The sequence below is a fragment of the Cibotium barometz genome, chromosome 13 (assembly GCF_041138505.1).
Source record: "Cibotium barometz isolate CiBa-2024 chromosome 13, ASM4113850v1, whole genome shotgun sequence".
NCBI lineage: Eukaryota > Viridiplantae > Streptophyta > Polypodiopsida > Cyatheales > Cibotiaceae > Cibotium > Cibotium barometz.
Genome location: NC_141058.1, coordinates 33,065,847 through 33,079,868, shown reverse-complemented (window position 1 = coordinate 33,079,868; position 14,022 = coordinate 33,065,847). Strand labels below are relative to the sequence as shown.

The 14,022-nt window shown below is 50.4% G+C and overlaps 1 protein-coding gene across 3 annotated transcripts in view; it reads left to right on the top strand.

The window, feature by feature from the left end:
* The window catches only part of LOC147632611 (uncharacterized), a 171,836-nt gene that overhangs the window by 69,192 nt on the left and 88,622 nt on the right, over positions 1–14,022 (top strand). For all 3 annotated transcript variants that reach the window (XM_086807396.1, XM_086807394.1, XM_086807395.1), the window contains exon 4: positions 6,265–6,390. In XM_086807396.1, coding sequence (XP_086663522.1) covers positions 6,265–6,390 — 126 coding nt within the window. The remainder of the gene's footprint in view (positions 1–6,264; positions 6,391–14,022) is intronic.

Below are 14,022 nucleotides of genomic sequence, written 5' to 3'. Positions count from 1 at the left end.
CAGTCAGTTCGCAAACATTTGAAACTTGTTCCTTATGGACGCATTTTCACAGTCATCACAGACCACCAAGCACTTAAGTGGCTCTCGACGATGCCAAGTGCCCAATGGAGTGCTTAGCACACTAGACAAGGTCAGCTCTTCCACCAGTTTGGAGGAATGATCAAGTACATCCCTAGTCAACATAACCCAGTAGAAGATGGTCTTAGTAGAAAGACTAGCATCCAGACCAGTCAGAAGTCTACCATTCTCAACATCTGTGGAAAAGACTTCGAAGATCAATATGTCGATTCCGCAAAGTTTGATACTCAACCTAGTTTGGTCCTCAATTTTGAGCCTGGCCATTATTCAGTTCACAGACAGGCAAGTAAGTTTAGATGAGATATCCACTTCCAGGAAGGGGATTGGGTCTATCAGTGCATCATGAAACAAAGATTGAAACAAGTGGGCAAACATTGTCCCAAGCTTTCATTCCGTAGTTTTGGCTCTTTTCCAATAGTTAAGAAGTTAAGTGATGTCTCCATGAAGTTAAAGTTGCCTACCAGTTGGACAATGCATGATGTTTTCCATGTTTCTTGGCTAAAACCATATGTTGGTCCACAAGTGTTTGATGTTTCAGATGAACAGCAGCCAGACGTGGTAGACGAAGCAGAAGTTATTGAGCCCGAGCAGATTCTTCTTCATCGATGGAAGCATGACTCCGGTTGACGGATACGTCAGTTCTATATGAAATTCCGAGATCGAGGTACCCACGAAGCGGTATGGCAAGACGAGGAGTTCTTCCAAGAGTACCCCGAGTTGGTGGCGGACTACTTGGAAGCCATGAACCTGTCGCCAAGCTAAGCAAGAGGGAATGTCACATGCACTCTGCACTCAGTGCATAGTGACAAACTGACTCATCATCAGCAGTGCAATATTTTTACATTATTAGAATCCAGTAGGATGATATTTGTTGTATGCTGTGACCCTATTGTATATCCTCAGTCCAGAATAAGTCAGGCACAAGCTACGTAGGTCATTCCTCAGCCTTAGTGGGTCAGTCAGTCAGTCAAGTCCCTTAATCCACTTGGAGAGAATCATTCATGCATGTACATTGTAGAGTCAGTAGAAGCCTTAGGGTTTGCATCAGAAAGCACTCTGCATCCTGCATAATATGCATTCATATGCCTGTGCATCATTTAGAACATCCCAGAAGCCTTAGGGAATTTACTAGGATTTATTTGGTATTTTTCTCATATTTTATGGTATTTATTTAGCATTTAATGTCATTTATAAATATAAACTTTATTAAATAAATGACCAGCCAACTTGACCAGCCTCTAGTTAGTATAAATAGGCTTGCATAGGGCTTAGACATTCATTCAGTCTTCAGAAGCTAGGCGCCTCTCATCCTCAGCCTTAGGAGCATCCACGCCTGCAGCCATAGACTCATCCAGCCCCTTGGAGCTTCTACGTTTGCTTCTCCAGCCCCTTGAGAACCTGCGTTTCTGCTTCAGTCAGCCCTAGCAGTCCAACACAGCAGTACAGCATCCCTTGTACTCCAATGCAGCAGATTCAACAGTGCCTTACAGCAGTATAATCCCTTCAAACCCTAGGTTCAACCATCTGTACCCTAAGGCAACAGTTCTGTCCTTTCAGCCTACAGGCGCTTGCATACAGCACTCTTTCAGGCCCCAGTTCAGTAGGTACCCTGTGCGTTTGAGCATAGATCACCACGAGCAGGTATTCAGGTCAGTTCAGTCCTGCGTTTACAATTCTACAACAGTCCTACCTTGCGTTTATAGTTCCACAGCAGTCCTACCTGCGTTTTCAGTCCAGCATCAGTTCTACAACAGTATTTTGTCTTCTGTGCATCATCCATACATGCAACAGTCATGTAGTGAAGGTAACATATCATTCATAAGCATTTACAGCATAGTTACATAGCTTAGAACAATCCACCGCAGTCCTTTCTTAGCCTCAGGTGTGCAGCCCTTCCTCATGCCCTTGGGAAGAGTGCATTGGCTTGAGATCAGTTCATTGAGGTGTTTCTATAGCCGTGTACAGTTCAGCCAAGCTTCCTATCCTCCGAGATCTTGCGTTTGGCTTATCTACAGTCCGCAGTCATTCTCTCTAAAGTAATAAAGCAAATACTATCTCGTTAACGGGATAGGGGGCCCTTTAGTGGGTAATTTGGGACCCAATCTGGTGTACAGTTCTCATGTATCTCTCTCTTATCTCTTTAAAGTTTGAAGTATTAAAGTGGATTGCTAAACTCACGAAACTTAGGATACAGAAGACGGTGTGAGCATTTGTGTGACAGGATCTTCCAATACAACGACTTCCGCTACGTATTACAAGTCCATTGACTCCACGTCTTGCAGGAATGCCTATATGGTCCCTCGACTCATCTTGAAGGGCATACTTCATTTCATACTACATTCTAGCCTTAGCCTTGGTGCTGTAGTCACTTGTCATCAACTTGAGCTTGTGTGTCGTCCTACTCACTGTGACCTCTGCTGGGTGTGCATGGTACATTGAATGGCATGTAGCAGTGTCTTGGAGTAGTACAAGTGTTATCCTTTTTTCTTGTCACTCCACTCCTTTCTATGTATTCATACGTGCACTGCATTGTGAGCATTAAGGACTCCGGACATATTCTCCAAGGAAGAGCCACCACTTTAGTGTGCGGGGCAACCAACCTTGCTACAGACAGATGCTCCTCTCGTGCTCTTTGAAGCCAGCCAGTTTGCTCTGGGTTGCCTCTTGTAATAAACTGCCGGTCGCTCGAAGGCGTGCATCCAAGGTGCCTACGTTCTGAACCTGAGTGAAAATCCAGACTCTTCGAGATCTCTATCTTACTGCATATCTCGGAGTCTTGAATGAGGTTGTCAGGGATCTGGGTGCTCAAATTATGTCTTGCCTCCAGTGGTCCTCCAAGGATAGAATGACGGGTGCATGATTAGAGAAAGTAGTGCCTGCCAGAATACCAATCATGCCACGACGTGCACAAGCTCACTCATTTACATAAAACTGGGCTTATCTCGATAGGTTAGGGCTTGTACTACTCCTGTCGGATCTTGAGAAATACAGACTCTTGGGGCTGCATCCAAACATCGGTAATTGCCAAGGGTCTTGTCCCCTCAAAGCCAAAATCAACTCCTCCCAAGCCATACCACCTCCAAGTCTGTCCTCTGTCGACTCTTTAACATTTTGAAATCCCCACCCATGCACCAAAAGTCCGCTTGTGGGAGAGACTAGTGAATTGTACTCCAGAAAGTGGCTCTGCCTGCTATGGCATTCGGCGCATATACGTTCAGAAAGCCCACTCTGTCCTCTCCAATCCTGATGGTCACCCATTGCGCTCCTAGTGACAATGGTGCCTAAGTTGACCACTGCAGGTAATAGCTGTTCGCTGATGGAAATGCATACTCCACCTTGGGTCCTGGAGGGGCCAAAAGTATGGGACCAAAAGGTGTGACTCCTGCCCTGAAGGATCTTCCCGCAGCAATGGGTATGCCCCTCAGAAAGATGATGCTTCTAGAGGGGGAGTGTCGATTGGCCCACTGAGTACTGTTGTGTGAAGCTCCTCTCTGGAGCTTGCACGTGTGAAAGCACTGCGGTCCTCCCAAACCTTGAATGTTCCATGAGACAATCCGCATAACTAAGATTGGTGGGAGGTGGAACTATCGGAACTGCCCTCCTCCACTTGAAGAGTCTTGGGCATGGGTTTGGATAGTTAATCACTGCTTGTCGGGTTGGAGGACCTCCAGGTTGGAGGACACCATCTCCCCTTCCAAGTCTCTGGCTAGAGCCACCCACCTCCATCTATGCCAATGGCCAAAAAGTGAGTGAGCACATCGGTACCATATGCATATTATACAAACGATGTGAGAGCTCTATGGCCTGCCTGTGAAAAGGGACAGACACTGACTCCATACTCCAATCTGTCCCCGTTGCTGCACTCAGGGGGAAGGAGAAGATCATCCCGCACCCTCTAGGGTGGAAGGCGTGGAGTGATGTAGAACCACACATACACAAATGGGAGCCGCCGCCTGCTTCAAAATACTGGTTCCTTTGACGGGGATGCATCGGAAAAGAAGCTTCAGTCAACTGGCTTTCCCAGCACTTGGAGGGGGTAGGGGCCACACCTGAGGCAACGATGGTTGTCTCTACTGGCTCCAGAGATCAGGCGCGGCTGGTGGGCAGCGGTAGTGCTCCGGTGAGGCAAAAGAAGGGGGGGGGGGGTCCGATGAAGTTGGAGCGGAGGGAGCTGTAGGAGGGAAAGATGGAGCAGAAGGCAGGGCTGCAGAGGGGGGGCAGGGGGGTGGGGGCTGAGGGGGGAGGCTGGAGGAAGAAGGTTTCACCTGCAAGGGAGGGGGGGCAGGGGCTGAGGGGGGAGGCTGGAGGAAGAAGGTTTCACCTGCAAGGGAGGGGGGGCAGGGGCTGCGAGGTCGGGCTTGCCGAAGGCTCTGAAAGATCAGAGACGGGAGGTGACGGCAACTGGAGGAGCTGAGAGGAGGAAATGTTGACAATGGTGGTCAAAAAATGGGGTCCGTTCGGGAAGCATAGCAAGGGCACAGGTCCGCCCAGGGGAGAGGCGGCTCAGCTAGGCATCTTGCACCTCCCCGGCCTCCTGCCAAGTCCGCCCAGCCCAACTGGCAGCTCTATCATGAGTTTCGCCACTTTGGGCGGCGGAACGGTGGAGCAATGGGAGGAGATGGCGGTGCAACAGTGGCCCAGTTTGCAGGCGAGCAGAGATGCCTAGTGTGCACGCACCACGAATAGGTGGCAGAAGCAGCTATGGCAGGTGGGAGGCACTAGGTTTGGGCGATAGTGTCTATGATACCGAATGTCGAGTTCAGGGTTAGGGTTTACAGGCTAAGGTGGATGGAAGTTCTTCACGGTGCGACTGTGTGCAGGCATAGCAAGAGGGAGATGATGATGAAGCTTAGAGTGTTGCATGACTCGATGATTAGATTTATGATATGTGTATCCTTCACCAAGTACAATGCTTTTGTAGGGTTAGAGCCTTATCTTTTGACTGAGTCACACACACTGAGGAAATGTCACATGGCATGGGCTATGACATCATTGCTTACATACACACACATAGAATCTAGCCTTAGCACACTTACACACTAGAGGTGGTTCACACACACACATACAAAAGGCTGTTTCATACACATGAAGCTCCAATTCCCTCTACCTTGCTCAATTTGTGGAGAAGTTGCTAACGCTGCTCAATCCTCTTGCAATGTCTCTATGCTCGGTCCTCATCGCGATGCATGTTCTCTCTATTGGACTTGCAATACCTTGTAAGCTTGCTAGGCTTTGTGTGTTTTCTAGAACTTTGTCTTCAGAGCTTCTCAGAGAAGCTCTTGTATCACTCTGCTCTCAGGAATGCACCTCTTAAAGTAACTCACCTTATCAAGTAGTGCTTTAAGAACTGGCAGGCTATTGAATGGGCTCTCTATTATGAATAGGATCCATCTTTGTTTGTGGAGAAAAATATGCAAAATCTAAATGTAAGTGCAACTGATGAAGTCAAATCTCCTTGTCGACAAAACCAATCTGGCATATTCCCTTCCAAAATGGTCAAATGTGGAGTGCCCTTAAAGAACAGCCTCGTGCCTTTGAATTTACACAATTAACTCCAAGGTTGAAAACGAGCATGTAGCCCAGTAGGCTTGTTACTTGGGGAGGGTTTAAATCCCCTATGCCCCCGTTGGTCTTTGCGGACACAAGCTGCAACACTTTTGGGGGAGAAGAACAAGCTGCCTAGGGGGCAGTTACCAAATTGCGTTTACAGAAGGATCTTCTCAAGCAGGGGGGAAAAATCAAGGTTACAAGATGTGACTCACTCTCAATATCTTACTTGGGAACTTGGGTCTACTTAGTGGTTCATTCACCTTCCGCTACCTGGGAACTTAGTTAAAGGGAAAGAATCATCAGGTAATTTGCAATTTTACTGCATAGAATTTTCTTTCTTGAAAAACTTGTATGGAGAGATGGTGGCTATAACTGTAATTTGTTAATGAAAGATCCCATTTCACAAGGTGCACATGTATGGTTTTTGAGCCTGAGTTCCAAATCCATGTGTTTTGTTTTATTTGTTTGTTTTTGTGGTGGGGGGGCGGGGGTATATAAGGTGACCTGAATATATGTAATATGCATTGTAACATGCCATGTGTTGAATTGAATCTTCAGGCATATTGGGGTATATAAGGTGACCTGAATATATGTAATATGCATTGTAACATGCCATGTGTTGAATTGAATCTTCAGGCATATTGGGTTCAAAATCTGGACATTTCAGATATGGAAGTGCTTCAGATGGTTTCTTATCAATATGGACTTTCTCTTGATTCCATCAACAATGAAGAACTCAAGAGCCAGCTTCATGACAATACTGTATGATAACTTGAAAATCTATTGATATATCTTTCTGCTGTATGAGGGACAAATAATTCTTTGTAGTCCTTTGTGATCCTTATCTCCCATTGTTATGTTTTCTTGTCACATACCTTACATTAGCTGTGGCAAATAAAGAGGAGAATGAAGCTTAGTAAGTGTGAAAGATCGGGTGGCACATGATTGGGAATATTAAACAATGTGTTTGCATATGTACTGTTAATCTTCAAGTCAGTGACATGTATGAAAAGAGATTTTTCAGCAAGACTCACTCCTTTAAAGGAGTCATTGCTCAAGTGGAGTTCAATCATCATTTTCATTCTCAAGTGGAGGTCTCATCAGAATGCTTTTTGTACTTTCATATTATTCTCAGGTGTAGGTCTCACCAGAATACTTTTCTTATCACTTTCCGTTGTTTGGCTTGTCCTTGATATGATCTAACAAAAGACCAGGTCTATGAAACAATAGTGAGGACACTGAGCATGCGCAATGGCATGGGATCGGTGTGTTGTGAAAGGAGAGTGATCGAGTGAGTGCCTCTACTACCAATGGGGGGCCAGCCATCTCTGCATGGACAATATCATGTGGTACGGAGGCCTTGGCCCTAATCATCCGGGAAATCATAGAAACCAAGGGCCTCTCCATACATCTCCATCCATCAGTGCCACCAGCTCAGCTGTGGGGATCCATTGAGGGTCCCCATATCTCCACTCCATACAGCATGGCTGAAGTAACCGAAGTGTCAAAGAGCCAGAGCTTTGTTTGAGGTTCCTGAAACTGAACTTGCGAACACATCCTCTCTAGTCTCCCCAGTGTTGCATAAGCTCTGGTCAATCTGGTCTCCGTTGCTCTCCTCAAGGAAAATAGTGGGCCACTAAAAACCACACCAAGGTAAGTATATGCATCTGTATACTCTCCACTGTCTCCTGACCATATGTAAAGGTGGATACTGACCTCCTAACCCACTGTGCTGTGGTGTTAAACACCATCACCTTGGTTTTACCAAGGCTAACTGACAATCCACTGTCCTGTGTAAACGTGTGCAATGCATCCAAATGACGTTGCATCCCCTCTGGAGAATCTGAGATCAGCACAATATCATCAGCATACAATAACAGCGGAATCCATGTCCCTGCCAGCTGTGCTCCTATGTCACCCTCTCGCTCTACATAGCCCGAAACGTCATCCACATACATCCCAAATAAGGTGGAAGAAAGGTGGCAGCCCTGTTTCAGCCCAGTAGTGGAGTGAACCATTTCAGATATACCCTGAGTAGTACCTGAGTAGTACGTACCTACCCCACAACTGTCCTGTATAAAGCCATGATTCCCCAAATCAGCTCTGTGGGCACTCCCAGCTTGTCGGGAAACCCTCACAATTGGCACGATTAAACACATGTACGATGAGCGGAGCCAAAGTGTCTCGTGCATATGAGAAGTGCTCTCCAACTAGCCCATCATGATCCTGTGCCTTTCTATTATGTAACCTGTCTATCGCATCTAGCACCATCCGCATAGTAAAAAAGGTGCTGCTAGCCGGTCTAGCTCCCAGTGGAGGGGGGGTGGGGGGCTGTCCTGGTGCATCATATAGCTCTTTAGCATAAGTATGCCATGCCTCAGGTGCAGTAGTCGGAGTACCAGGCTGTCTCTCCTGAAACATCTTCCATGCCCTCTTGCTGTCCTTCCCTAGGAAGAGTTGGTAGATCTCCTCCTGTAGCTTAGCCAAATAGGCTTGTTTCTTCCTCCCCACAAGGTGCCGAAAGATCATCCTGGCTTGTCTATGCGTGTGAGACCCAATGGCAATCTCACGCTGTAGTTGTGCTTGTGTCTCACGACACTCATCATCATACCAACTGTTCTGTGGTGGGGCAGTGCTGCGGGGGTGCGTGGAAGGGATCATAGTGCAGGGAAATGCATATGAGGCGGATGCATGTAGTACACCTGCCAATCCTCTCATGATCTCGTCCAGAGGGCTATGCGGGTCTAAAGCGAACAAGCCATCAGATACTGCATCTCGATAAACCCCAATTGTCTCACGTGTAAACTGATATCTTGAGTACTTAGGTAGATGAGTGGCTGACCCATCTCTCGGGGATCTACCTACTAGTGTGAAACTCAAGTATGCCTGATCGGCGGCTATGCCAATGGGCCTACTGGAAATCGTGAAACCCCTCACATCAGGTATCAATGAAGGAGATCCCATCAAGTAGTCCATTGTGCTCGCTCCCCCTTTAGAGTTCCAGTGTGTGAGAGCATCTGATCCTTGCCATCTCGATAAGCCATTGTATATGACCAACCCATGTGCACTCCCGAGTGTGAGAAAATGCCTGCCATAATCTGAAATCTCCCGCTCATCCTGTGCTGATCTCTGCAACCTTACATCCTCTGCCGTGATCTCCCTGTACATAGCCTCTTGAGTATCATACAACTCTGTCTTCTCTGTGCTTGTACGTGCATTAAAGTCTCCCAATAGTAATATGTCTCCCATGTTGGCAAACCTCATGGTATCATCGTATAGTGGTAGATAGGCCGACTATCCTGATGGTGCAAACCTGGGGAAAGTAGCATACTGCCACATATAGCTCGCGGAGCCCCTCTCTGTATATTCGGACCCACATGTACCTCGCATGTGCATCTCTATGTACCACATGTATTTTGTCACGAAGCTCCTCCCTGTAAAGTATTGCCACTCCTCCAGATCCTCTGGTACCTCCCACTGTGCGTGGCTGAGGGCGGAAAATTGATTCCATCTATAACCCCGGACGTCAGGAAGCCATCCTTTTGGAGAGGAAGGCCTTCTTCTTCTCCAAGTCACCAAACCTGATGATCAATATCTTTGCCCTGGTTCCATCTCTGCCTACTCGCCATGCTCCGGTAATGGGTACATCAGTGTCTCCAATTTTTGTTGCAAGAGCTTTTGCATCCTCTTGGGGATTTCCCTCATCTTCCCACCCAACTACACGTACATGTAAGGCACATGCCCGTCTCTTGGCTTCCTCTTCCAATGTAGCATTCATCACCTCTACTTTATTGATTGGTGTATCCTTTTGTTTTTTTACTACTTCAATCCATGGGTTGACTTCCTCAATTTGTTTCTTTGTGGCACTGGCAATTTCAGCCCATGAATGCATTTCCTTCTCACCTGCAGCAACTTTTGCCTTACATGATTCCAAAGTGTTTTGCATTTCTGTGATGTCTTTGTCGCGGTTAGCCATACAACGTGTGACGTGGCCCCATTCTCCTGTTTCCTAACACTTTTCTCTCTACTGTTAGCTCCTTCCCCCCCCTCCCCCCCCCCCCCCCCCCCCGGCTGCCTGCACCCAATCCCATTTTCCTCTCGATTTCGTCTTCCCTGTCCTTCCGTTTCGTTAGGCAGATTGTTTGTTCTCGAGTATTTCTCTATTGGCAAGCCTTAGCCCCTTCTGGTCTTGACTCCTTAGGAGGACTCCATGGTAGCCGCTCCATCATCCCTGACCAAGGCCGCCATTCCTTGTTTCTCTTTCTCTGAAGTGGACCTCCAGCTCCTCACTATTACGACAGTTGCATCTTTAGAGGCCTCCACTCTGGTTTGCAAGATTGTCGGTAGCTGTAAAAATCGTGAGCTGCGTTGCCCCCTCCTGCTCTGCATCACTGCTGGCGCCCCCCCCCTACCCTAGCTCTGTTGCCTTTGCCTCCCCCCCCTCTTCGCCAACCCTTGCTCTGTCCCTGCGCTACGCCTTGCTCGCGCCTACGCCCCTTTCCCTCTGCGCTCTCTTGCCTGCCTACATTCTTTGCTCCCACCGTCGCCCCCCCCCCCCCCCCCCCCCCCCCCCCCGTTTTGTGCCCTTTGCGCTTGCCCCTTGCTCCCGTTGACCTTCTCCTTGCTCCCGTTTTTTCTTTTTTCTTTTTTCTTTTCTTTTTTGCTTTTTTCTCTTTTCTTTTCTTTCTTTCTTCTTCTTCTTCTTTCCTCCCTCCCCCCCCCTTTTTGTCCCGTTGCTATCGGGAGTGCCCTCAGCTAGTGGGTTGTTCCTTATTTTCGGCAAGTTTCGGCCTCTCTGGTGTTTGCCCCCAGGAGTACTCCATGGTAGTCGTTCCGTCTCCCCTGACCGAGGCTGCCGTTACCTGCCTTTCATTTTTCGAAGCGGACTTGTAGCTTCTCGCTACGACTGTTGCATCCCTAGAGGCCTCCACTCTGGTTTGCAAGGTTGTTGGTAGCCGCTCTGCATGTGGCCACCTCAGAGATCTCCTTCAGGCCAGCCTTCTAGGCGCGCCTGCAAAGATCGCAGATATACATCCATTGGGGCGTGGCTACTACCAGGTTGGGTTCAACTCACCAGCGACGTCTGATCTTGTCATGCAGCTGAGCCCTGTTGCATTGCGTACAGCCTAGCCTTCTATGCACAGTGCTAGCATGGCTTCGACCTGGCATTTGACCCTCTAGCTGGAGTTTCAGGCTTTCCCGTGACAATTTGCTTTCCATGCCTTAGGAAGAAATACCTTCCTCTTCTCTCGGTGATTGGTGGTGCCATTGGGAGAGTGATGGAATCCCCCCCACCATTGCCTCGTCCCTCACACGAGCAGCCAGGATTCCATTTCTCCGCATCTGTGTTACCTCGTCGTATTCCGTGTCTCACATGATATCTCTTTCTAGACTTTGGGGCGACCCCATTATGTAGAGAGTGGAATACTCCGGCCTTCTTGGCCAATGTTTCATTTGCAGGCAGATGGGTCATTTGGCGAGAGCTTGTCCTCGGCGTCAGTCTAGGAGACCGCCCTCAGTGGTTCCCTCTCACAGTTCCTGCTCATATCCGCACCAGGGGGCAGAGGGAGGCGTAGGTTCCTAGGCCGAGGAGCACCAGGTACCGACCATGGATGACCCATAAGCCGGAGAGTGGCAGACGGTTGGCCCCCACTCGGGTCACCGACCGAGCACCAGAGCTGAGCGTCGTCGCCGTGCGCGCCAGGTTGGCAGCATGTAGGAGGATTCGGTTTTGTCAGAGAACTATTTCGAGCACTTATCGCAGCACCCACCCGCGCAGATGCCCCCCCCCCCAAAACCGGCGGCCCCCGCGCGGATGTGGCAACCGATTCCTCTTCTTGCCCTCAGTGCCTAGTGGGAACAATTGACCCCATTCTCTCTACGTCGAGCCTTCCCCAGTAGCCTTCCTCTTCGATGGATGCCTCTCCGCAACGTCCCTCTGTAGCTTCTCCGCCTTCCCACCCCCCCTCGCCTCCTCCCCACGCTTGCCTTTGACTCTACCCGCAGTCGCTCCTTCTGCCCCTTCCTCTTCTTCGGTGCCTATCATCCCCCCCCCCCGCCTCTCCAGAGCATTCTCCTTTGATGCAAAGAGGAGACAGCTGACAAGTTCCATTCGTCGCCTGATTGATCGTTTCTCAGAGCTGGTGGAGATGACCATTGCGGCCTCACCGGTGAGGGCTCTCCCACCGAAGTCTCTAGGCGGGCCCCCCAGGATCTTGGGGCAGGTTGTGGATTATAGTTCCTTTCGGTGTCCCCCGACGGAAGGGACAGACACGTTTGAGGAGTCTATAGCTCCTATTCGGATATGTGTGGTCTTCCACCACTCCAGACCATGTACGCCAGAGAATGGCGCGATGGTCTCCTCTTTCCCCTTGAGCGCAACCTCGGGGACAGTGGGATCCAGAGTCTGTGGCCGATACATTCAGGGCCAGGCAGTTGAGCTATCGCATGATCTTCAGGATCTCCACATCACCGACGTTCTTACTCATCTATGGCCCCTGGCCAAGATGGAGGGTGGTGGATCAGTCCACAGAGACCAGGGAGGGGAGATGGTGACCTCCAGCCTGGAGGTGCTACTTTTTGTGTTTATGCATACCTCTATCGTAGCACCTCCCCCCCCTTCTTACAGATATCTTCATTGCGATCAGTGGAGCACGAAGTATGCATACTCTCGTGCTCAGGCAGAGTGGCAATACATGGAGGGTAGGATCGCCCACTTGGCATGACTTCGCACGAGGAGAGATTGTGACTATTCTCTGTTTGGCAAATGCCCGGGGGCGGATGGGCTTCCTGTCTTTCTTTCTTCGCCATTGGGACCTCATAGAAGGTGGCCTTCGCGCTGCCTTCAATGAGATTGTGCTCACAGGTGCCATGCTAGAGAGGCTCACAGAGGGCTTGGGCTTGATACGTTTCCAAGGAGGGTGGTGATAGATTGGACATCCGACGAGTTTTTGCCCAATTGTCTAGTATAGAACTCTTTTTGAGCAAGTGAATAAGTTCGCTGCTCGTTAAAGCTGTCGCCCCGACCCCTGCTCGAGCTGTCGCCTGCTCGCACCCCCCCTCCCCGCCCTCGTGACTGCCTTCCCCGCCTGCTCGCACCCCCCCCTCTCACTGCGCCCCTGTGCTGCTCGCGTCCCCTGCTCACCTTCGCGGCCCCTGCTCCCGCCCCTTCCTCCGTGTCTCGCCGCCCCCGCCTGCCCCCCCTCTCTTCTCCGCCTCTGCCTTCCGCCCCTCCCTCTCTGTTTTTTTTCCGCCCCCCTCTGTCTTCCGCCCCTTCCCCTCTGTCTTCCGCCCCTTCCCCTCTGTCTTCCTCCCATCCCCCTCTGTCTTCCGCCTTTTCCCCCTTTTCCCTCCCCGCCCCGCCTTCTTTGTGCAGCTCGGTTCTTGCAGGACCCTTCGTTTTTTTTTCACTTCGCCCTCGACTCAGCTTCAGACTCTGATGGAGGCTCCTCCCGCCCCACCTCAGAGGGACTCTTCCGCAGCCCCCTCGCCCGCCCCTGAGGATACCCCATCAGGCTTTCTCTTTCGCCAGAAGAGGAAGCGAGCCTCGCTGCAGAGGTGGAACGCCTACAGGCACACTCCACCATCTGCCGTATAGTTGGCACTCGCCCGCGCAGAGGGGAGATCCGGGATCTTCTCCAGGCCCGCCTTCTTGTAGATGTGGGCAAGATCCTGGACGTTCAGTTTTACTGGGCCGTGGACACTACCAGATCGAGTTCGAGACAGCCCAAAGCGTGGCCCAGGTCCTAGCCATGAGTCCCCTTGACATGAGGGGCACTCGGGCCTTGTTCAAACCTTGGCAGCATGGTTTTGACCCAGCAGCGGCCGAGCAAGGAGAGCGCCTATTCCATGTCACAGTTTGCTTTCCTGGACTCCGCCGCGAGTACCTTCCGCTCCTCTCTAGGATAGGATCATTGGTGGGCTCGGTGCTTGAGACTGGCCCCACAACAGCTTTAGTGGTGGCTAGAGCAGCTGGTCAGCCTTCGGTCAGAGTTTTGGTTTCTCCTCCCTTCCGAAGGTCATTCAGTTACCTAGGATAGGGGGGGGGGGGATGGATTGATCAGAGAGTGGAGTTTTCGGGGCTCCCGAACTAGTGTTTCATATGCAGGCAGGTCGGCCACCTGGCCAAGGGCTACCCTCGCAGGAGACCCCGACCCTCACCGCAGCAGCAGACCACCGATGGCCCGCCCACAGATGCGGCTCGGCAGGCAGCCTCCGAGACACCTGCTCAGCCCACAGAGAGCTCGGATTGGCAGCTTGGACAGGGGCGTCGTAGAGGGAGACAGCCACAGTAGCATGCCCAGAGACCGACGCAGCAGCAGTTAGAGCCTCAGCATCACTGGGTTCCCGTGAGGAACAGCTTTGCTCCCCTCCAGGAGGAGACCCAGCGCAGAC